Source organism: Scomber japonicus, chromosome 13 (genome assembly GCF_027409825.1).
Source record: "Scomber japonicus isolate fScoJap1 chromosome 13, fScoJap1.pri, whole genome shotgun sequence".
Classification (NCBI taxonomy): Eukaryota; Metazoa; Chordata; class Actinopteri; order Scombriformes; family Scombridae; genus Scomber; species Scomber japonicus.
The window spans coordinates 18,371,540-18,397,469 of NC_070590.1; the positions used below are offsets into that span (position 1 = coordinate 18,371,540).

At 41.4% G+C, this 25,930-nt stretch overlaps 1 protein-coding gene across 2 annotated transcripts; it reads right to left on the reverse strand.

Moving 5' to 3' along the window:
- Window positions 1-250: 250 nt before the first annotated feature.
- Window positions 251-25,895, reverse strand: synj1 (synaptojanin 1). Of its 2 annotated transcripts, XM_053331281.1 has the most exons (29): window positions 25,672-25,895; window positions 24,569-24,726; window positions 24,208-24,294; window positions 23,531-23,798; window positions 23,112-23,337; window positions 22,396-22,479; window positions 19,887-19,948; window positions 17,981-18,077; window positions 17,101-17,276; window positions 16,940-17,021; window positions 16,667-16,819; window positions 14,998-15,163; window positions 14,000-14,191; window positions 13,546-13,630; window positions 13,047-13,187; window positions 12,653-12,845; window positions 12,407-12,565; window positions 12,168-12,324; window positions 11,842-11,968; window positions 11,425-11,637; window positions 11,273-11,351; window positions 10,988-11,153; window positions 10,668-10,850; window positions 10,504-10,539; window positions 9,816-9,944; window positions 6,127-6,179; window positions 5,850-6,027; window positions 5,418-5,737; window positions 251-4,111 (listed from the first exon to the last, which is right to left on the reverse strand). In XM_053331281.1, exons 2-29 carry the CDS (start codon window positions 24,690-24,692, stop codon window positions 3,083-3,085), a joined length of 4,965 nt encoding a protein of 1,654 aa, XP_053187256.1. In that variant the 5' UTR covers window positions 24,693-24,726; window positions 25,672-25,895; the 3' UTR covers window positions 251-3,082. The 2 variants fall into 2 exon arrangements, with proteins under 2 accessions (XP_053187256.1, XP_053187257.1); XM_053331282.1 differs by lacking the exon at window positions 10,504-10,539.
- Window positions 25,896-25,930: the final 35 nt, after the last annotated feature.

Below are 25,930 nucleotides of genomic sequence, written 5' to 3' on the forward strand. Positions count from 1 at the left end.
AACCCCAGCACCACCACATCAACAAATAGGAGCCTTTATAAGCTATCTGTTCATTTGGAAATAATAACCAGGACCTCATTGGCTAAATTAAAATGCAAATAATTTTGACATAAGTACCTCAATTAACAAACAGACTGTCAAATATCTGTGCAATTAAGTTAAGTAGATGATTCATTTAAAGGCAAGTTTGTGTAATAAAATGGTGTGTAATTTGATGGCAGCTTGCATTCAGGGACGACAGACTTCAACATTCAGGTCAACTTACATTTATTTTTGCATACATACAACATAAACTGCTTCGTACATAAATGTGCAATCAGCTGTGCACTTAAAATATGGAACGTTGGATATTAACATGAATTGCCGCTTCATGTTTTCTCTTTAATACATACAGAATATGTTCAACAACACAGACTCTTATTTACTATGGATTATAGTCATTAAAAAGGGACACCAACCTCACAAAAGGAGCCACTTTGTTTCCTAAAAAAATTCAAATTTTGAACATGACATGACACAAAGCGCTGGCTAGTCACCTACTGGTAATGCAGATACAGCATCTAATGCACACATCTGGATAAACACAATAAATGCATTTTAGAGATGACCACATGTAAGCAAAGGCAAACCTGATACACTTGCTTACATAGCTACTGCTTTCAGTGCAGTGAATGAAGATTATTTTTACTATTTTACACAATGTTCAAACATAGCGCAGAAGCTGGTACTTTCATGTGTCTGATGTTATATTCTCAGTAAACCATCCACAATGCTTGACATTTCATGCTGTTACATAGTTTCTGAAGACTGAAGGGAAACAACATCTGATTAGCGAGGACTGTATTTGCAAAACTATTGCTTACCATCAGTGTCAACATCGATGCTGACCTTAAAAACAAAAACTAAATAGCAGTGAAAGAGTGAAGTAGGTAGTACAGGAAAAAATACTGACATCACATCTGACATCACCACACACACACATACCTCATGAATGGTTACAAAATCAGCGAGGCTCTGTAACAATTACTCTCAACTGGAGGAAACAGCTATAGAAGTTAGATATCACAGGTGGGGTCTGCAAATGCTGAGAAAGGTTCGACACCCAATATATGACAATTCAATCTGTGGGTGAGGCAACGAATCGCACAGCTTCGTCTGGCATGTGGCCCACATTGCGCCTGAGAGAGACACAACAAACAGTCAGCTGGAAACGGTTATCTGGTGATGCATTCAGGGCCGAGCAGTACGGACGGTTTGTTCTATTTTTAGCAAAAGTGGTGAATAATCTTCCATTAGTGTTGCAAAAATTCTCACTCAGGTTGTGGTGGGTGCTTTGTGGGGGGGACAGAGGGGGGGGGGGGGTCTTTTGTCTTGTATTGTTTACATTTTTGATACCACTCCATAGCTTTTGGTGGGCTGGAGAGCAGAGACGCATAGCTACAGCCATGTGGGGGGTGAATACAGCGGCTGTTAGTTCAAAACCTGTAAGCAAATATACTGTGTGTATGTAAAAGAGAAGGCTTCCTCAGGGAAAAGCTCAGGTAAAGATCACTCAATGGTATTCCACTGCCAACACACTCACATCCAAAACACAAATACCTTGAAATACAATAGACAATTTATGCACCTCAAACACGACACGTTACTTCTCACCACAGTATCAACGATAGATTATTTAGAGTAAAGTCCTCAGAAATTAAAAAGCATGACTTTTGAGATCAACAAAAGTTTAAGTTAAAAAAAATGTGCCCTTTTATTATAATGCATGTCATGTGCTGGCTGACATGTCCACAGACCCAAATCACATCATCTTCATACTTGGAGAGTAACAGAAGTATACACACGCACGCACGCACGCACACACACACCACATTCTCTGAATTTGCAATAGAATGGTTTGATGCTTTGGATAAATCAAGAAGGACCACAACACTACAGAGGTGGAAAGATAAAAAAAAAATATCCCTCTCATCTATTCAATCTGCAGGCTATCATTTACTCACCCTGCTATGGTCAAGAATACAACCTACAGAGCACATACAGCGTTTCAGTGCATATCAGTTACATTGTGCAAACCACTGATACGGTCATCACAAACACACATACGTACATTTAGCAAGTAGTTTCCATATTGAAAACATACATTTATACATAATTGCTATGTATAAGTTTAGATATAGAGCTACAAAATGTATTCAGCTAAGCGCAACAGCTCATAGACAAGGAATGTGGACTGAGTAAAGAGAGAAAAAATGGTCTTACTATCACGTGGATGAGATGATAATACAGAGCATTAGTCTTGCGGCAGTAAACACATTGCCTGATTGTGACACTGACTCGTTGCTACTGTTGTTATTGTTCACTCTGTGGCATCAGCGACGAGGCAATGACCAAACCCAGTGCAACATAAAGTACATTCATGATAAAAGCAAGCGCACATTTTCTTTTAAATTTGCACCCCTCAGACACATAAGAACAGAAACAAAGCTTGCTGTACACAACAAAAATTTGGTGGCAAATGTAAAATCGACAGTGCATAGCCTTCTACTACATGTAAACTGATAGATTACCCTCTACTCTGAGAATCCCACTCTGACGTGTACAGATCAGTCAAAATGATGGATATGAACCGCAGTGTGTCAGTGAACGTAGCAGATTTAGGTGAAACCTTGCAGATGAATGCAGAGAGCTGCACGGCCGTACAGATGTGTTTTGATATTGCACAAGTGGTTACACACATGATTTGTGCAAATAGATATACTTTATATAACTATATACTGTAGACACAGGCACATGTTTGCTGTCATAAATAAAAATAAACATCAGAACGATTCATATTAAAATAAATGTTAATATCAGGGAACAAGCAAACATCGCCGTCGTAAAGTTAGAACACACCTTTAGGCTCATCAACTTCTCATGTTACTTCTCGAGATATAAATCCTTTTTTCGGCTTTTCAGAAGGGGATTGGTCTATACTTCTTAAATACTGTCCTCTTTTGTACATACGCACACACACATATACACATTTATCATAGATCTATACATATCTGGATAAACCCTTTACATATTCAGGGTGATTCTATCTTTCTGTTGACTCCCTGGGGAAGAAGCAGCCATCACTGGGTCCTTCTGGGAGCTTTGGGTTACTGGTTGCAGTTCTAGTCGGAATGGGAGGAGGGAGGGTTGGGAATACTGAAGGGGCCGAGGATAACCAGTCCGGCTCTGAGTCAAACCCAGAGCGGGAAGGCTGAGTCTGAGTTTGGGACACTAGGGAACTGGAGGAAAAGATGGGGGCTTGCAGTGTTTTGGTCAGAGGTGGAAAATCTGATGTGTCATCGAAAGTGACCCACTGCTGGGTTGGTTTCCCTCCTGCAGGAGGCGGCTGACGACGAGGCGCGAGGGTGGGTGGGATAGAAGAGGGTGGTGCCAGAGGCAAGGTGGGGACAGGAGCTGGGTCACGGATGAGGGGGAGGAGAGGGGCAGGTGCAGGATTAAGAGTGGATGATGGTCCAAATAGGGACATGGTCCTTGGGAGCTGGGCTGTGGGCGCAGCTGCAGGGGCTGATGTTGGAGCGGGGGTGGGGATGAGTGGCTGAGTGAGAGCAGACATGGTCCCCTGAAGGTTAGGTTTCAGTGCCTGACCCTGGATGCTGAAGTCCGGTGTGACAGAGCGGCGCTGTTGATGCTGCTGCTGCACTACCGGGCCAGTGAAGGGGTTGGTGCTGCTGGGTCGGGCAGGAAGCGGGTCAATCGGGAAGGGGCTGGGTGAGGCACGCAGTGTCTCCTGTGAACGACTTCGAGACGGGACCGGAGGAGGCGGGAGCAGGCAGGAGGCGAATGGGGACGGAGTGGAGAGCGAGGAGGAGGACGAGGTCGAATCGAGTCCCTGCAGGTCTGAGCGAACGGAGGACTGCAGGGAGAAGGACGAAGGGAGAGTGTTGGAGGAAGACGGAGGAACGGTTGGGGGAGTCCGGAGAGAGGACCCTCTGGTCAGGGACTGGGTGGTGTGCCAGGGAGATGACGTAGAGGAGAGTAAGTTGGATGTAAGGGTGTCGAAGGGGTCGGGCTTCCATTGTGCTTCTCCTTGTATACCATTCAGTCCATTCGTCTAAAGGAGGATAAAAAATATATATCTTCAGTAGTTGCAACAAATGCTGCATCACTGGAGTGTTTCAGTAACTAATGGACCACAAGTTGTTGTTTTTGTTTTGTTTTTTTAGCTCAGAACCTACTTTAAAGATACCCTGTGGAGATCTCTTCGTGTAAATGCTGCATTGGAATAATGCTAATGCTAATACTGCTAATAAACAAATCTTGTTGATAAGAGCTATGACAGTTTAGATATCACACGTAGGCTGAATAAACAACTTGTATGCAGCCATATTATGACTGTTTTAGATGTTTGAGCTGTTTATTGTCACCACCTCTGTGTTTTAGGGCTTGCATCCACTACATGCTTGCAGGAATGTGTATTGCGTCAACCATACGCACCCTGCTGATACCAAAAAAGCAGAGGGTGTGGGTGGGGGGGGGCTTATCATATTCAATAATGCCACTAGTAGTCAAAAACTCCACAGGGTACCTTTAATCTGTCCGGTTTAAGAGATTTACACATATGTATAGTCTTGAATTTAATACACTAACTGATGCACGTATCACAGTCCACACACAATCACTAACTATAATACAAATGAATGAAATAATACCAATTAAACAAAATGTCAACTCAAATTATGAAGTCATTTCATATGAGCTCAATCTCAGCACCTGAGACACAGTGAGCAGATATGAAAGGATGAGTGAGGGGAAAATGGTCAACAATTAACGTCATTTCCCCCCCCCCCCCCATGTCATTTATGGTTTGAAATGTTGACTGGCAAACAGAATTGATAACGAATAATGCCTCATTCTGTGAGAACAAAACAATGCATGGCCTTGCAGTGGACTAAAAACAACCAGGTTGAAATAACTAAGGAGAGATGTAAAAGGAAGGAAAAGCAAATTATGAAATGAGAGAGGACGAGGAGGTTGTTACTGGGTGTAATGTGTGAGGGGTTGTAACAGTAGAGGACAGTTGTGCTATGGAGGATGAGACAAAAAAGTTGTTTGATATTAAGTACCTGTCACCCTGAGGGCTTCTCCAGCTTGTGAAAGAAAGACAAATTTATCAGAGACAAAAGCAGGAAGAATGAAACAAACAACTAAGACAGAGGAGCAGAAAGAGGTGGTCCAGTTGTCCTGTATTTTCCATTTTCTCATAATTTTGCATTTAACTTTTTGTGTAATGAACAGAATTTGAGCAAGAATGTACAGAACATGAACTGTTGTACATGTGAGTAGAAAAATCTCAATACATGTTCAGTTGCTGAAATTCCGATAATTCAATAAGTAGGAAGTAGGAAGTTGACACAAACCTGAGTGGCTGGGGCTGCTGTCTCAGACTTGGCAGCATCGGGCGGCAAAGCATGAGAGGAGCGGGAACGTGGCGGGGGTTTAGGAGAGGCTAGACCCTGTGGAGGCCCAGCGGGGGAGGCAGCAGCAGCGGAGGCAGGAGGCGGGCCGGCTTTAGGAGCAGCAGCTTGCTGTGGCAGGAGTGGAGCTGGAAGTGTGGGTTGCATTGGTGGAGGGAGTTGGGACTGAACTGAAGGGGCAGCTGGTTGGGGCTGCATGGGTGGCTGCATGGGTGATGGAACCTGTGGTCTCACTGCAGCGGGTGGCCCTGAGGGTGGAGGACCTGAGGGGAGAAACAGAGCACAAGGCTTAAAGCAAAGGCTTAAATTCACTGCCCAATATTAATAACATTATAGGGTCTATAATCCAGTATTACTAAAAACACATTTCCTCACCCAGAGGCAGGTCAGTTGGTTTGGCCACAGGTCGTGGTGCTCCGGGGTGGGTATCTGGAATGGGTCGAGGGGCTCCAGGATGCACCTCTTGGATGGGTCTGGGTGCTCCAGGGTGGGATGGAGGAAGTTGACGAGACTGAGGAGGCACACTGATCACCCCAGCTCGAGGAGGGATATTCTGGAGGGTGACGAGGGAACAGAAATAGTGAGAAATTAACAAATTGGGTAAATAATAAGGAGTTTTTAAACTTGTTCTTTGAATGAGTTGTAAACTCACTGGTCTGGAAGCACCTCCAGCTCCAGGAGCTCCAGCTGCTGCCTGACCGCGACCTGAAACACACACAAACCAGCTACAGTACATCTGGTAACAAAATGTTTTGTACAATTTTGAATTTATCACACGGGATGTGCCCTCTAAGAAGAGATGAAGCAGGGGTGTTCAGGAGGAAGGGAGGTCAAACGGATGAAAAAAATATTAGGAGGATACCTTCCACTGCGTTTAAAAACACCCAGGTACAATGTATCCCAAACCTTAAAGCAACTCTTACCTTTCTTGCATTTCACACAGCACTTTGAAAAAACTTGAACAGCAACAACCCCTCCTCCTTCCTATGTCCCACCCCCGCACACTCCCTTCCCCTCCACCCCGGCGAACACGCACTACTGATAAAGTTTTCTTTTTCCCTGTGGGAGTGGCTGGAGGTGGAAGCTGTCAGTCGCTACTGTCTGTTTACGGCTATCTCCGTGGATCATGGATGTATTATAATGTTGTGGATCCACAACAGACTCTCTTCCGGGTGGGAGTGCGAGCGATTACGTAATGCGGAAGGGGGAAAACAGGCAGGTCGCTCGGCCAATCATATCATTCGGACTGAATGATATGATTTGTTTTCACAGAATATTATGAGAATGGAATGATGATGGGTTTCTATGTCTGGTGGAACTCTAACATTTTAGAGTGCTATTACCTTATTAACAGCATTTTAACCTAAACAAAATAATGTGTAAAAATGTAACAAAGGTAAGAGTAGCTTTAACAGAATGACTGACTCAGTCATTCCTGAGCTGCAGGAGTTGTGGAAGAGAGGCAGGCCTTGTTCTGCTTGCCAACTGCTTACCACATTGCTCACAAGCACACAAGCACACACACACCTCTTCTTTGACTATTTTGTTTGCCAAACCTCTCTCAGAGCCTGCAAACATGTTCTCACGCGACTTAGATGTCAGCTTCTGTCTAATACTTCAATGTGCAGTCACAAGTCACCAAAGAGACACACACACACACACACACACACACACACACACACACACACACACACACACACACACACACACACACACACACACACACACACACACACACACACACACACACACACACACACACACACACACGGGTCAGGTGACGAAAGGCCAAGTCACCAACCAAACCCTATCCTCCACCCTGGGACAGGCTTATTTTGTGTCAGGGCATTAACACATAACACAGGATTATAGAAGACAGAGGGATAATCTCACCCCTTATCACTCCCTGAAAGTACAAGGAGACTACACAAAAAGATGGGCATTAATGCCACAACTAGAAACCTACATAACTCAGTAAAATAATCTGTGTTCATTGGCACACCGTGGCACTCACCTGCAGCATCTGGACGAGGAAGAGCAGGGCTTTTTGGTCCTTTGCAGCACAAAGGAAACCAAAAATACAATAGTTATACACAACATGCAATACCGCTCACAAGAGGCAGGTGCTCCCAATGACAACACATTACAAGAAGCACTAGGAGTAGCGTGTGGTGGCAATAATACAGCAGAGCTGTGAAGCCTTAGATGCTGTGATGCTGTGTACCTGCCTGAGGAGGATGTCTCAACTAATCGTAGTGGATTACTGAAGCTCAGCTGACCTTAAGATCAATTTAAGGTTGGCGCAAAGGGATTTTACATTTAACACATATTATCTCACCCTGATGCAACAAGAGTATAATAATCAAATGACTATTTTTTTAATCATAATAAGTCAGCACCTGAAGTATCCTTTTTCTCCTCTTGATTATCATGAGAATGAATGATTAAACTATCCCTTTTGTGATAAGCACACTGTTGTGAACAAATTGTGATATTTCAGACTCAATTGTAAATGTTTACAATAAAAAAATATATAATTAAATAAAATGCCTACCTTTCTTTTTGTTTTGTTTTATTCAGCCCAGAATAAATGATGATGCACTCCACTTAAAAACACCATCTTAAATTGTGAAAATTCAACTTTTGGACTTTTGTATTCCCTGCTTATTTTGCATCTACAACAGGCTACCAAACACACCTCTCACACAAACACTAAGACTAAGATAACCCACAACGATGCAGACTTTGTCAACAACAGTAAACCATCAATGTCAAAGCAAAAGCATCTGTGACATTGATGATGAGGGTTTAAGTCTATGGGGATCAGATGACATTTAAAGAGAAACCACCTGGCCAGTACACTCCTTCACTGCCTCTCCTATCAAGCAGTGGGGTGGGACACACACCACAGTCTTCAAGTCAAAGAGGACACAATATTTTCAAAAATCAAGAACAGCAAGGGACATAACAAAACCATACCAGACAAAAAATGTCCAATTAGGTACTCACATGTCATTGAATAAATTCAAATAAGGAAAACTATGTCTAGGCGAGTTAAAAAGACTTTTTTACAGGACACATAGAAATACCACAGAGGAGGGACAGTTGTGTGTATTACTGCAAGCTACATTTTCTCTACAAGAACTTGGGGAGTGGTTTAGATGATGACAACAAGAAGCATTACATTTTGAATCTGAGCTAAGTGGTTGCACACCAACTCGTAGCTCCCAATCCTCAACATATTCATCAACTTCATGTGTTCTGAGATTGATGTTTGTAGACAATTTTGGCAACGAGGCACACTTTAACGAACAGAAAAAGTATATTATAATCATCTGCAAAAAACCTTAATGAGAAATATAAAATTCTGTGTTGTGCGCTGGCTGTATGATGCTAAATCAAAGAGACAAGCAAAGAGAGAATAATGCATTGCCTGAAATACTCCAGTGAACTAACTGTCAAATGTCAAATATCAAGTGCAAAGTCAGGTTTAACACGTTTAACACCTTTATGACTGTTGTGCTTCACTGGGTTATTGATGCTTATCGTTTTGTGCTTTACAAGACATACCAACATTCCCCTTTTTTTCACACACACATACACTCACATTCATACTCAGATTGCCAACCTGCTCATCAGGAGCCATGTAGCACTTTTACAATGTTTCTAATGCTCACTCACCCATTTACACTCACGCACCCATTTTGGGGTTCAGTATTTTTCCCAAGGACTGGAGGACGACCTGCTCTACCTCCTGAGCCACATGTTAAAAAAAGATCATACATGATCTTATTTATACCATATATACTTCATACAGCCTTTGTAGCTCTGCACTCCCTGCCCACCCACAAAAGCTGCTAAGTCTATAAAATTATGATCTGGCTATGTGTTTTCATTTTAGATCATAGTGGTTCCAACACTGATGATTTATGAACATTTCATTGGTTTAAAGCACACTGACTGGGCTGAAACGAGCATTGGATTGCCATACACTAAAAACAGATATAGTGCAACATGCCTCTCTGTGTGTAGTGTCAGATGGTGAATAGCAGCTACTATTTTAATTGCTTCAGGATTGTAAGCATGTAAGCACACAGTTCCACAGCAATTACTTTACCTGCAGAGTCCTTTCTAACTGGCAGGGGGCTCATGCCTCCTTCAGGAATGAGGTGAAGCAGTAGGATAAAGGTAGAAATGTTAACATCTGACTAAAGTATCTCATACCATGAAGAAATATTCATGTTTCCGGTGTATGGCTTCATTTAGGTAAAATTTCTGTGATACAAATGTCAGAAAATGAGGCTTTGAGTATGTTCAAAAAGGTTAAAGAGAACACTTTACCTGAAGGTGGTGGTGGGCGTTGGGGGGGTGCTGGTCTGGCTGGGGGCGCGTTGGGACGAGGAGGAGGTGGGCGTTTTGGCTCCAGGGCTAGAGATGTAGGTGCACCAGGCTGGAAGTCTACAGGAGGCCCTGGAGAACAGAAATTTAAAAAAGGTGCAAATTCATAAAGGGAGTCATTTGAGGAAATGCTTTTCAATTTTTATAATTTTAATCACAGAGGAGCTCACAAGGAGAGCAGAACTGGTTCTTTTCTTTCTCAAATCACACTGGTCAAATATAAAATCAAAATCTATGCCCCACTTCTGAGAATCAAACAGACAAACATCTCTTATCATCCTATGACTACACTGTGATTCCTACACTCAATCACAGCTGTTTTTGTGCACTCCGATCATTCAGTGTTGACCAGAGAAAACATAAATCTACTGCACAGTTTTAAAGGAAAACTATTAATTTAATGGTGACATTCACTCATTTCATTTCAGGTCAGTGTGAGAGGTTGTATCCGTAGCTTGTACAGCTGTAACCAGGTGTTTTTTTTAACCATAAAAACATGCAAATGCTTGTAAAAGGCCACACACATGAAAAATAATCTTAAACTGGGAAAGGGGCACAAGAACCTCTTAAAGATACACTACAAGCCTTCTAATACTAAACACAGAACACATCATCTCACGTCATATTTTACCTGGAGATTCGTCCCTGCATGGTGATGTACTTAAATCTGTTTCCATGCATTACAAACAGAACAAAATTACAGTTTATATCCCGGCAGGCAAAGACTGAAACTAGGGCAAATGATTGGACTGTAGTTCATACAACCTGCATCCAGTATGTTATGTGTGTATTTACCTTGTGATGGTCGGGAGGGTTGGGCCGAGCGGCTGGGCCTGCTGGGGGCTGTGGGCTCTCCATGTGTAGGGGAGGGACAAGGGCTACCGCGGGGAGAGGGAAGAGGGGAGGAACCAGGGCCGGAGCCTGCTCCAGGCTGCAGGTGCTGAGGAAGGATCTCCTCCACCTCCTCATCCACATCACCTAATACAGACAAGAGGGCAGGAATACAACACTTTGAAACTGGAAATCCCAACAGACTTCCATGTATTGGAATTGGAACTCATAGTATCCACATTTTTGAGGATTAAGATTGGGATTTATTGCCCATCCCTCCTCACCTTCCATATCATAATCATCGTCGCCCACGTCTGTGTCCTCTGCAAGCAGGGTGGAGCTGGCCGAGGTGGGAATGCTTCCACAGATCCTATCCACACTCATCTCCTCCTCCAGACTCTTAATCCAGCCGGGACTCTTTAGACGGATGTCAATCACCTTACCAAGGACCTACAATGTAACCAAGAGACAGAGCGAACAGAGGAGTGGGGACAATTTTCATTATATTAAGATTTATGTGAACATTTTAATAGATGAGAAGTAATTTATACAAATAAGTGATGACTTACAGTGGAAGCGCTGAGAGACAGAGCAGCCAGAGCAGAGTAACCCTCCAGAAAGGTCACCCACATCTTCTCCTCAACAAACCTACATAAACAAGCACATTGTAGTTCCAGTGTAACGTCTGAAGGTCATGCATTACTGTCTGTGTTCGGCTCACCTGATGAGGATGACTTCGCCAAAATTAGCAAACTTGTCCAGCAGCTCGTCGATGAGTGCATCGTCAAAATAGTCGTCAGGACCGGAGGAGCACAGCGACACCAGGATAGTACCATCTGGAGGCCCTTGTAGGGCGATGACATCTTTGTAGACCTGATGCCGAGCCTCCGGGTCGACCTCCAGGATGTCCACGTCTATTACTGCCACCACAGGCCTGGAGACAGACAGGAGAGAAAGGTGAATGAAGACCTTAATGGCGGTGATATTTGACTAAAGGGAAACACCCAATGTAACAGAAGTATCGTCTATGTGATCAGTCAGTTTCACAAATGTTGGGTCCAATCATTAGATGTGAGAGGGTGTGGTGAAATTTAAATATTCATTCATTCCACATTTACAGATATATGTTTTTAGTTACCTGTGGTCTGAGGTCTTGAGCTCAGCCCTGCCGTAGTACTTCAGAGTCCCAGGGCTCCAGGGGTTGTCTGGATCATCCTCATTCTCCGCAGATGTAGAAGCTGCTCCGACTACATTCATCTCCTCAGCTGCAAAACATGAACAAAAGCAAATATGTACAGAGGCACTCAAACAGATTAAGTGTTCAGTGTGTGTCTAGTTTTTTTTATTTAATCATACAAAAGTGTAGGATGAAAAAAGACAAGCAGGACAGAAGGACGCCTGAAACACATTTCAACCGCTATTGTCTTCAGTCTAGAGGTCTTAGATTTAGATTGGTAATGTCACCTGTTTGCTCAAAGTTCCACTTTCTTCTCTTCCACAGTATGCGGTCAGTCCAGGCTGGTGTGCGGCACTTCTCGCTGGTGTCGTAATCCTCTGAGAAGAGGTCATACTTATAGGTCGGAGCAAAATCCAACTTCCCCTCGATAAATCCACGGAACACCTATTGATGACATTTTCTTTTAAAACCCAGACTTAATGTTTTGATACACTGACAGGTTAGTTACTACTGCTGTAGGTCATACCAAGCCAGCATTCTTCTGATCGAACAACTGGTCCCCAGCTGTCAAGGCGTCCCAGTTCTGTTGTTTGATTAGCTCTTTTACTTCCTCATTAGGCATGCTGATTCTATAGTTGAAGTCTCCACACCAGAACACGTAATCATGTGAGTACAGCAGACGACCCTGGGGGACAAAACAGATGCCGTTATGCTTACGTCATGGATGGAAAAATCAGTTTTGAAATTCATTTGTTAATGTCACTGTTATTACCATAGGGAAGGTGAGTCTGCGTGTGATCTCGTTGTAGTCGTCGTTCCTCTCCTTGACCTGTGATTGGCCGGCAGCGAAGTGAGAGCAGACGAAGCAGATGCTGGTGGTGTGGAACAGCAGACGGATGGCCACACCTCCTTTGTTGCCTGTAGCTCCACCCATTCCAGTTTTTACTGTATCTACAGCAACATCCCTAGAAAGCATAGTGAATAATACGAGTTACCACAATTTCACTGATACAAAAAAAAAAAAAATTAAAATTATAAATTTTGTATTGTTAAACACACAATAGATAAAGTAAGCCTACATATAATTCTGGGTAAGGCCACTGTGATATGCAGTGATTTACAGTATAATGATACAAGTGTCTAATGAGAATGTGTACAGTTCATACCTGATGAATGGTGCGTGTTGTGGACGGATGAAAACGAACAGACAAACCCCCACCAGCTGCTCTGAAGCAAGTAGCACATACTTGTGGTCCCGCGAGAGGTTTTTTTGTAGCTCAGCTGCCCACAGTTTCTGGTTAGTGGTGCTGAGAGAACAACAAAAAGATGTGTCAAAATCCAAAAAAAATAAAGTGAGTCAGACTGAATTTTAGTCACATTAAAGAAATCCTCTTTATTCTACAATAATAACGTCTCATCTGGGTGAGTCATATTAGCCTTTTCTGATCAGGCCAAAGAAGTCCAGCTCCTGTTCTTTACAAATCTTATCTCAACTGAAAATTCAACTCTTGAGTTGAAACCAACTCTTGTTTTGCAGCTAGAGTACAGATAGTTAATACCAGATGTACTACGTATCCCATATGTGCAATTCCTTTGGTATTGAATTAACTCTTGTGGTTGACAAAGACAGGTTAGTGATCTCAGGCTGCAATCTTGCGCACATACCTGGCGCTGACAATGTTTCCAGCGTTCAGTTCAACCATTTCTTCAAAGCCAATGGCGAAGATATCTATGGGGTTGGCTTTGCTGTCTGTAGTGAAGAGAAACATTACACAAAGTTCAACTGAAGTGTCTGATTGAAAATGAACTATTACTCTATTACACTATTACTCCTAACCTATTTGAAAAAAATTATATATACAATTCCTGAGTATGCTATGTTAATTATTGTTTGATTATCTACTTCTGTGGATTTAAAGCCAAACAGTGCCTGAGACGTAGTTATGAAAAGATGTTATGTTTATAAGTGTTTATATTCTTTTTCCTGTCTATATATTCCCAGATTCAAACTACCAAACCTAAACAAATGAAACGTTTAATCTACTAAATAACAGCAAACCCTCTGTAGCATCATTTCTAAAGATGACATTTACCACTAGATAAATAAACACAAACATACCCTGGAACTCAGGATGCCCAGCCTTCTTTGGAGCATCCAATAGCCAATCATTGAGTGTCTGATTGCGGAAGGCGATGCTGCGAAACTGTTTACCCCCGTTGACGTTCCAGGTGCCGACACATACCCGGATCTGTTTGGGTCGCGTATATTTATGGAAATTCTGACACATTCCCAGCAATACTCTGGGGGAGGCTGCGGAGGGAACAGGATTAGGATTAGAGTGAGAAATGATTGTTTACATGTGTGTGTGTGTGTGTGTGTGTTTGTGGGAGGGGCAGCATTTACAGAAACCAAAAAGGGGAGGAATCGAATAAAAAACGACAAAACCAATGAAGGGAATGTCTAAACACAACAGAGGAAGATCACAACAATGTTCCGAAGGATGGGGCATGGGAGGAAGGATGTAAATCATAAACTCTTGCTGAAATACAGATAACACTAAAATAATCAACCTTGGCAATGGTTGATTTCTGTCCACTCAGATTTCATTGCCAAATTCATTCAGCATCTTCTTTCTTTCTTATTGCAAAAGCCAGATGATATGCAAGCAGACAGAGGCTTAAACCACTGCCAACATTGAATTATATAAAAAGGAATGAACAATGATGAATAGCAAACACATATGGTAGGACAACTATATGACAGGGGTTTGAAAAGATCCATCCACTGGGGGCAGTTTTTCAGTTACTATACCTGATTGTAAGACGGGCTCAGTGACTAACATTGTGAGCAAGAGGAGGGGGGAGAAAAGGGAGAGAAGGGCGCGTTAACCAATGTTTTTAAGAGATAATGCTAGTAGAGCAGTTCTTCATGATAAATATAACTGGGACAGAGAAGCTGACACATGGAGATTACACCTCACACATGACTCGGAGTAGAGTATGGGTAGCAGGTCAGAATTAGTTGACATATTCATTGGCACAACATATAAGTAATAAGCTGCATTTGTCACAGTACTTATAAACATATATCATATTGCCCATGTTGTAAGTAATTACCGTAAAGACTAGAAGTAGTGAGCAAGGCCCGAGCTTTGTCTGCCAGATCACTGTTGAGTGTGGAGCCCAGCCTCAGGATGTCGATGGCCTCTTGCTTCGAACTGTCGAAGAAGTTGTTCTGGATGGTCCTCGTCACAGAGCGAGCTCCATCTTTTAACTTCCCCGCCTATAAAAAAGATATACACACAAAATTAAAGAGAAAATCAACTTAATTATTACCTATATACTAAGAGTGAGAGGCATCTTTACTTTTCACTCCACCCATGTAAGAGAGAAAGAGAAAAGGATAACACTTCAGAGAAATCCTAATAATGTACTTGTTTTTAACCGACTGTGCGGAATCAAAGCAGATTTTGGTGGTACGTGATTTGGTTTGATTCGTAAACATATGGTGATATTTTTGGTTTGATTCTTCTCACTTAATCGAATCAAGACAGCGGATTCAGATTTCTGCAGCATTTCGTACAAGGACGTGATGCTGTAGAAAATAAAATATTCACTCAACAAATTGGCAATGATTTTTTTTTTTTTTTTTTTGGTATTTCAATTTGTTTTCCATTAAGCAAGATTTCTGTACACCAGTAGAGAGATCTCCTTGGAGCTTTCAAGAGTTCTCAGGTCGAGACAGTATATATCACCCGAATTCCTCAGGAGAAATAAAATCATGTTTTATTCAAAAAGGAGGTCCCTTTTGCCCCATCCTGCATCATCAACATCATCATCATCATTTTGACCCACAGACACTGAAATCAGTAATACACCAGAAATAGACCCACAACTCAAAAATGACATCGACTGGCTTCTTAACTTACCACACAGGTACAGAGGTCCAGAGGACAGCAGAGAGAGATAGCACACAAGAGTTAAGAAACTGAAGCACACAGTTATACACACAGAGTCAACTCAGTCAAATGTTCATGCAGAACTCTAATGCATAATGCATAACTAGCCATCATTTTTTGTGCCATTTATGGATTTATGGTTTAATACCAACAACAACTATTACACAATAGTGGTGTTTGTACAATTTCTGTTTCCCCTTTAATGACTTGTTCATCTAATAGGCTGCAGTGAGCAAACTTGATCTGAGATGAACTGGTCAAGTGTGACACTTCACTTGTGACAGTACATAGTGAGTGTCAATAGTAGAGAGAACCTCTCTCAAGATGTTCCAATGAAAATAATAAGAATAAAATGTTTTATTCAAGGGGGAAATACTTTTTTTTTTTTTTATAGAAATTTGACTTTGACTTAGTTAAAACTTTTTCTTTTTAGTTATAATAGTATTTATCACTTACAAATGTTTATTAAGACTGTCAATTTCAGAGGTGTTACTTAAATGTCCACATTTAATACAAATAATTAAATATTTAAGTGATAAATCAGTATATCACAAATATATTCCAAAATACTAAAATATGAATACGTTTACTGACTTTGCTTCAATCAAATGTCACTTTTTCACAAGTTCAGCTAGTAGCAACATTTGGGAGAAAGTTGTTATAACAGGCAGAGATATACCATACCTCCTAAATAACCTTTTTATGGTGCTGAAATTCATTGGTTCTGCATCAAATGCAGCTCTGATAAGCTGTTGTACATCCAATTGTGTATCTATTGTTAAACTATAAATTATTGTGAGGTCTTGCGTCTGGTCAGTTTTTTGTACCTTTGCCTTCCCGTCCAGGGCACCGGTGCCGGCGTAGATCTTACTGACGGAGTCTCCGTTGACAGACCACATGGTCCTAAAAACCTCCTGGAATCTGGCCACCAACTGCGGTTTCTCTGTCAGACCCATTTCCTCCAGCTGCTTTGGCAGCATCTAAGGAAAGGAGGAGGAGGAGGAGGGGGGGTTAGACTAAAAACACCACCAGTGAAGATAACAGACTTTAATAGGACAAGAGAAAATGCTTCAGTGTACTGCACAATGTCCAAGTCCTACCTCAAGGGCAAAGAAGGCCTGGACACTGTTGGTCCTGTCCAAACAGTCCAGGCAGTTGGTCCTGATGGTCCCGCCCTGAGTCCTAATAAGACATTAAAATGTTAAGAGGCAGTAACAAAAATGACTTTTAATAGTCCTTATTGTTTGTATTTACTTCTCACCTTGCGATGCCTGTCTCTCCTGAGTAGTAGAAGAACCCGCACTCTTCTAAGAATTTGCTGAGGTGGGGTTTGAGGATACTATGGAGTTTGTCTGCTTTGCCCCCCTTCACATTTTGATGGTAGTCGAAGTTGACCATTTTCACTGCTGCTGCATGCTCAGATGCCTTCAAGTGACTCTGAAAGTGATGGAAAGAGGAAGAGGACTTACTTCCCTGAAAACTGAAATGAAATACGAAGATGTTGTGCATACAAGGTGCGTGACTGCACCTACGAAGTATCATTAGTTCAATTAATGCGAAAAACTATTACTAAAATTTTAATAAATACAATAAAAGAACTAGAACTCACTTTTGGATTAATGCATAATGTTGAATGTTTGGCAAATTAAAAATGGAACAAAATAGAAACAAAGAGCTCAATTTGTCACCTGAAAGAATTTCCAGCTGTGGCTAACCAGGAAATGTCTTCTTAAATATTATTCAACACAATACGGTTAAGTTGATTGACAGTAAGTTTCTTCTGTGGTTCTGTGACAGCAACAAGACCACTGAAGATGATGGGGTCTGATGTGACCTGACAAGTGGTCAAGTTACAGTACTTGGGGTATGCAAATACAGAGAGTGAGTATGAAAAAAGATAGTGTTTTCAATAGTGTCCAGTCCCACGCTGGAAAATACTGTAGGACAAAGGTGTACTCTGTCTCTCCAGAGGAAAAAATCCCCATTGCTGTCTGTGTGTAGGTTTGCACACAGAATAAATGGAGCAGCTGTGTTGACATAGACTTGCAGGTCTTGTTTTTACTGTCTGGTTAGAAGCATCAGATAAATAATGAGGATCCTTACATGTCAGTGTTAGAAGGGCAGAGAACTGTTCCTCTCACCTGAAAGGCTTTGCTGAGCATGTGTTCGCCTTCCTTACTCCCAAGCAGGTTGATGATCACTTGTTTACCGTACAACCTCCGCAGAGCAGTGAAGTGTCTGGAAAACACATCCACATTCACATAAAGCATTGCATATGTCTAAAAGGACGTCACAGACTAGTAGTGCACCAGCATTTATCATATCATATATAAGTCTTCCACAGGACTATTAGACTACTGACAGGTCTGCGTCATGTTTGGGATTCATTTGGGATGTAAAACTGACAGAAGTGGCATTCAACTGTGGATTAAACCGTCACCTTTTAAATTCAAATATGTGAATGTGAAATATTTGTGTGTAATGGATTCAAAAGCTGTACATGTCCTACAGCTTATTTCTATTTTGGTGAATCTTTCTTCAGTTGTGACACTTGCACCTAAATAGCTGTGGGAATACTTTAAGTAAACAATGAGGATTGATACTTGGTACAGTTGGTTTACTTTACTGTAGATATGGATGGAAAGGCAGCATCGCTCAGTGGAGAGAAAACCAGACCAGATCTGTACTCAGCTACTGTTACTGTGTTTATAAAAAGGTGGTCTTGTTGGCCTTGTGCTATCTGAGGAATTTAAACAGACATGATCGGTTGCTACTGCAGAAAACTGACTAAATATTCCAAAGTGAGTCATACATCCTGATCTGAACAGATACAGAGAAAGAGGAGTAGCATTGCCAACTACTTAGTGTGAAAAAATGACTAATTTATCAAGTCTGTTGTGCTTGTCTTGACAAGATACTAATAAACAAAGGGAAATTTAACATGAATACTGAGCTCAGCGCAGTCGAGTCCATCTTCTAAAGTACAGGGTGTACAAAAATGTAAGAACCACTGGTGGTCTTCATAGCCCTCCTGTAACATGCTGCATTGAACTAAGGGAGCAGCACAGCATCTCGAACACCGATATAGTGACTACAAAACGTTGATAAGGCTTGAGCCAGACATGTTACTATCAAGGTGTGGCACAGTGATTAGGGTGATCATCTTTCCTCCAGCAGGTCTGGGTTTAGACTTCAGTGACCATCCATCTGGATTAAGTGTCCCTGAGCTAAACACAGTATGACTACCACCTGAAGGGTTCAGCTTTGTTGCTGACTTTTCATCTGTAATGTGCCACTTATTTGGATGAAATCTTCACAGCCTTAATGTTTATGTAATTTGTTTATATACATATAAATCACTTTTTGGTATCACACTGATAACACAGTGAGCACTTAACTGGTACTTGCAAACACTGAGCTACTTTCTGTAAAAAATAAAACAAATAAAAAATATAGGCAAACATTGAGATCAATTGTAGATAAAATTAGGATCATGATAACACGTCTTGACGGCCAGATGTTCTCCCTACTTTATTGCCAGTTACATGAGTCATAAAAGACCTAATCCATAAATGCAGCATGATAATAATCATAATAAAACAACACACAATTGGTATGAAATAGCCATAAATGAAAGATGAATTTCAATACTTTCTATTATTTAATTAATTGCAAAACTTTAACACACAGAGAAAAACTTAATTAGGAAATGTTTTCACTATTAAAAGTAATGAGCAAAAAGTCAAGAATTGACTATAGATGCAAAAAGACTGTTACTTATGTGTCCTTTCTGTTCCTTACAACAGACCTGCCTCCGAGGACACACTTCAATTAACATCTTCTCCTTCAAGACCCATGGAATCTTCTCTCCATTTTGGTTCAGACAGTAACTACAGGAAACATACTATTATGGACTCTCCTCTGAGGAGTGGTAATCTCTTGGAGGCCAGATAAAGCAGCTGGAATCTGCTACACTCATACACACACACACACACACACACACACACACACGCACACACACGCACACAAAAAGAACATTTTAATTACCTTTCAAATGCTGGCGCATTCGCCTCAAATCCCCTTGAGAGTTTGACACGATGAGAGCCAACCTGCAGGGTAGACACAACCAGAAACGACAAAAGAGACACGAGTCACTGTGTCCTTCTTTGATAAAGATTATAAACACACACATGTTGCAGATGGCCAGACAACCTGGTGGTAAAAATTGGATTAAAGACAGAATATTGGACACTTTAACGGTGAGACCTTTGCAGTGGCGAAAAAAGATGGCATAGGATAAGGGCAACACAGGGGCAGCTTGGGGAGATGATACACTATAGAGACAGAGACTGAGCAGCAGAGAAGTCTTCTTATCTATCTCTACAAAACCTTTGTTGTAACTTTGATAAAAAAATCTTTCTTCCTCTTCCTCAATGTCTTACTACTTCTGCTCGACTCTTTCAATTTGAGAGCACTATACACGGGCTGAATCACCAAAAACACATGAGATAAGTACAGACCACACATGACCACACCTTGGCAGGCTTTAGAGGGACACTACCTCAGTGACTGTTGCACAGAAACCTACTCACTCTGCTGCACTGCAGGTCTCTACTTGTCCCATACTTATTTCTGCCTGTGGACACAAATGTTTCCTACGTTCATTTATCTCATTTTCAGATCTCTAATGGCCTTTCATCAACAATACCGTCACCCTCCCTTCTGCCCGGTGATGTACTGGCCATTCATTTTCGGGACAGGCCCGTGTTTGGCAGGGCTAGACATTTTGCTCCATGCTGCTGCCATTTTGTCACTCCTTCCTCTCTCTACTGTTGAGCAGATCTGTGCTATGCATATTTCATAACTTCCTGACAGGGCATCTGACAGGACTCAGGTTACATCTGCACACCTTATAACCAAAACCTCTTCATTGCTCAAAAAGATACTCCAATGTCAATTTAATTTACTACTACAAGCATTTTATGTCCACAATATATTTCATGCCACTTAATAGTTAGTATTGTTATTTCACTTCTAGTCGCACGATTTTCTCAACTATTTGATTTGAATGTAACTGGCTGTCAAATATTATTTTCTAAATAAACAAAGCAAAACTGAAGGTTTTCTAGTGTTTGTTAAAGGTTAAAGTCTATCTATGGATATCCTTATGACACCTGAGATGTGACCTATTTTGTAGTAATGACTAATAGCTCATTCCCATAAAACGCCCATAAAAATTGATTGTCTTGGACCCAAACAACAACTGACTATCTGCTAATCTAAAAGGGGGCAGTCCAGTCAAGCTACTTTTCTGATTCAAATCTTTTCTAGCAGGGATTTAATGGTACAGCACTATCTATTTCTAAATAACCCCATGACTACACTGACTTGTCTTCTTCTGGACAAAAATGAAAACTATACATCCTGCTCACAGAATGAGAGAGTATGGAGAGGAGAAAGTAAGCCTACACAGCCACCATTGGTGGAGGGGACTAGGAGCTAAAACACTTTAAAAGCAGGAGGACTAAAGTTCTGTCTGAAAACAACCCCAAGCCCACTACCTTGTGTTTTAACTAAACTGTAGATCTTATAGACTGAATAGGTAGCTAATATGGTCTTGGCTTCCCTTGGCCCTCTAACACATTTAATAGCTCAGTCTTCCACATTATCAATTGACACCTATTCAGTTGCCTGGAGAACATCAGCAGACAAACTGAAAGGGAAGTGGTTGAGGGATGTTTTCAGACCAGGCTCTCACCTGACCAAAGATGTCTGGGAGCTGAGGAAAACAGAAAAATGCCCTTTACCAACCACTACATCTACCATTTACCTTCCCCACATCTGATCTTATCCACCAGTCTGTGCAATGTCAGGACAAGGGTGGATAAAGCCCAATGACATTGTTTATAATTGTTTATAAATATACATAAGTTGATGTAGTGATCCTTGACCCTGCTTTAGATCTTCAGGATCATACTTCATGGACAGGTAGTGTACCCGTGTAGGGACCTGGATTTATATTTATGTTGGGAGAACCTTTGTTTTCACCCCTGGCCTTTGGCATTGCACAGAGAAACCTGCAGAACAAAAGCACTCGCACCAGGAGAACACCACCCACCCCACACAAAAAAAGAAGATTATACCAGATGGGGGTTCTCATCCAATCCATTAGGGTGCCGCCTCTCATTCAGGTTCAACAAAACACCCTTAATGGACTTTTTCTGAACACAGCATGGACAACATGTGTTAAAACTAGGATTCATTTATCTTGTGTAAGAACAAGGAGATGTTCAATTCCCCTTACACTGTCTGAACAGACACAAATACCAAAAACAATATATTTTAGAGAAAGTGTTTCTTGTTTTGCTCCGTGTACTGTAGGCTTCATCTGACACTCTGCAATCGGTAGAGACTCAGTGAGCCTCATCTACAGCTGCAGAATTTGCAAAATGGTCAGGACTTGTACACAAACATGAAGGCCATTTTACAATTTTTCATATCACATCACATTCACAATTCAAGGCTGGCTATATGGAATAGATCTAGTTTCCATTACCTGGATTCCTGGCTGTTCCCAGAAAAGAGGAATTGACCCACGGATCTGTATGAAGGATGATACTCTGTCATCCAGGAAAATAACCTGTTTACAAGAGTTAAACAAGAGGAAGTTAATTTACAGAGTGACAAAATACTTCCTATGAAAACATTGATATCAATCACAGCAGACACTTGAACTAGCAACACAAACAACCAAAAACAATAGGAGAAGAAAAAGAACAAAAGTGCAAAGTAATTACATCTTTCTAAACAAATAAAACCACAGGGAACCAACACAAATATTGGGCTGCAAAAACATCAGCGTGCGTGTATGGCCTCTTTGTCTGGACAGAAGGGAAATGGAAAGGAGAAATCATAACAACAGACAGTGTGTTATGTGTAGAAGGTCTACATTCTTCTTTGTAATGTGTGTATATAGTGACAGCACAAAATGTTGAAGCAATACTGTTTCACTGCAAGGCCGCACCAGGTTTGATCCTGAATAGTCAATAGATAACCAGTGTTTAAATAGACTATTAACCAGAATTTGTTTTTCACTGCCCCCTGCTCTGTGTCCTGTGTGCCCGACTCTGACTGGTATCTGATGACACTACAGCCATGCAGACCATACACACACTGCAACTACTGCATCAGGCTGGTTTAGTGTCAGCTTTAATCATGGCACCTCTCAAACAAGAGGAGAGATTCAATAAAATTGTCAGAGATCTGAATCACCTGTTCAGTCTCCACAAAGTTGGCCACCTGTCCATCATCATTTGTTCCCCGGACGTTGAATCGTGTGCCAGCTCGCTCAGAGCTGAGGCGGGAAAAGGTGCAGGCCTTGGCCTGTTTGTGTCCTGCATAAATGGTCCTGATCTCCACACCTCCACACATCAGCCTCAATAGCCAGTCATCACAGTTCACACCATAGTGTTTCAGGTGCAGGTGAAGAGATTGGTTCCTGTTGATTCATAAATATACAGACAAAACTGTAAACACACAAACAACTCTAGTGTGAACTGTACATTTTCACATCTTAGAATTTTCACACATCCAGAATAAAAAAAAAACAGTTTAACAAACACACTCACAACAAATGTGAGACTGCAGATATCTACTACTTCAGAGATTTTCACAGTAAAATGTCTTCCTACCAGAAGAAGCGGTTATCTGTAGTGTCTTCTAAGATCCTGCGATGTGCGTTGAGGCTCAGATCCATGCTGATTCCAGTGGCAGACCACGCGAAGTAGAAGTGTCCCGAGTTCAGGACCTTTCGCACCTCAGAAATCCGGTCTTCATCTCCCGGATCATTCTTTAGTGATATAAAATCTGTCTGTGTGACCCTGAAAACCTCAGAGTCCTGCACCTTCCCCACAGAGCTGCATCCTGTCACAACCACAAGACTGTGGAGCATGGAATCACCTGCAGAGGAAAAAGTGGTGTATTGTGAAAAAGAAAGACATGTGAGAATGAATTCAATATATTTATGGTGGATTGTAAGGAAAAAGATGGAAAAAAGCAGTACGTTAATAGATGCATTCAGATGACATGCAAAGCGAAACATTTATTAAAATTAGGTCCTAGTCCTTTATAGGAAACCACCAGGGCCATCTCTAAGATGGAGCTTTAATCTTTTACACAGATTTTCCTTGTTGTGATAACAAGAGCCTTCAAGGTCAAGTAGAGGACAGAAGAAAGCAGCTTACAAGTAAGCAGCAACAAACCAGGGCAACTTCAGTCACACATGAACATGGAGGTCAGAACCAGAACTGGACCTAGCAAATTTCTGCAACAAGGAGCACTGAATAGAAAATATAAATCTGTAGCTTACCCAGGTTTAGGCGGAGGACACCCAGGATTCCATAGGCATCAACGATCTTGCTGTATGTGTTTTTGATGGCCTCTTTCTCTGCTGCCGCTAGAACACAAACAAAAGCAACGCAACATGAGAAAAATATCAGCCATGGTTTCCCCAAAACCCTAAATTGAATGCAGCCTGTGTTGTAATCACAGCATAGAATCACTTCCATCCCTTTACAGGGAATAATATATATCTTGTAGCATCCATATTTGTGGTGAGAGTATACAAAGTATTTAAACGATATCTTATAGCAATGTTACAAATTGAATTTGACACTTTTTTGATGAGAGTTAAAACTCTCATCACAGTACAATTAAATATGATTCCTTACACAGGACTGCGACAGCCCCCGACTCGAACATGAGGCATTCATCCTTGGTCCTTGTCTCCACTATGACACTGTAGGGAGGTGGGTCCAACTTGTGGTAAATGCGATAACCTTTGCTGAAGGCCATTTTTCATCCAAGATACAGTAACCTATGTTATGACCTGGAAACAAACAACAATGAATGACAGCAGATTAGACAAGAGACTTTCCCATTCACACACATCTGTAATTTGACAGCTACTGCAGAGTAAAATGCTCTGCTGATTATGGATTATTATGGAGAAGTGAGCTATAATCAAATCATATAACGTTTGCTTTTGGGATGTTTTGCATAGCTAACGATGTGACTGAACAAAACATCAAGACGTTACAAAAACAAGATATGAATAATTGTTCACTCTGCCGATGGCACAATGTAATTTTGGATGTGGGGATTTCTACAGAATTTATTGCTGATTCAGGACATGAGTGATATTATTAGGCAATAACGTTGCAGAGATTGACGAGAAAACTTCCATTGCAAAATCGTAAACCGGACTTTCTAGAAATTAGGACACAGGCCCACAGATATGACAAGCTCATTTCAATTTAAACTGATTAACGCAGATATCTGGAGATTATGCAGCAGCAGCAGCAGCACTGTGAACGATAACGTTAGGCCGGGGACTGAAACATCATCCATCCTGACACGGATAGTCACGACTTTGCAAAGCAACTGCAGCAGGAAAAAAGGGCTAACGCTAACGTCAACCAAAACAGTTAGCTTCAACGCTAGATATTATATGATGAGCCAACACCTTGAAGAACGACAGACATAAAATGACTAAGTTTAAAACAGCTCGTTCTCTTTCACCGAACGCTAGCTTGCAACGTTAGCTAGCTAGATTAATCACTGGGATAGCTATACATCGCTAGCTTACGATATTTTGGTGGCGGTGCTACCTGCACGTCCGGGATGTTAAACTGTCATCTACTAAGACAAACATTTGAACAGGTTGGTGATGCTTAATATATAAACAAGTAAGTGAATTTGAAATTTTAGCTTCGTCTGGCAATTGGAAAGTTGATTTAAATCAAAGGAAGAAGGGCTAGAGTTTGCGCCTTACCGTCTACCCCCGCCGGGTTGTTACTTCGCTGTCACAACAAAATCTTTCCCGTTGTGGGTGACATAATGGTATAGTCCGACGCAAGGCACGTCACGTCACCGTGGTGAAAAGGTAGACGTCTATAGTTTTAATATTGACATTTCGAAAATTTCACAAACAAATGTTTCACATGTATAATTCAAATTCCCGTTAATGTACAATTAATATTATGCGAAATGATAAAAACGAAGATGACACGGAAAATCATAAAATGTTCTCG

Coding starts and splice junctions, on each gene's coding strand:
- synj1 (XM_053331281.1), bottom strand. CDS start 24,692: ATGGCCTTCAGCAAAGGTTATCGCATTTACCACAAGTTGGACCCACCT. Junction 23,338..23,530: donor ACAGATAACCGCTTCTTCTG/GTAGGAAGACAT, acceptor ATGAATCAACAG/GAACCAATCTCTTCACCTGC. Junction 19,949..22,395: donor GGGAACAGCCAGGAATCCAG/GTAATGGAAACT, acceptor TCTACCCTGCAG/GTTGGCTCTCATCGTGTCAA.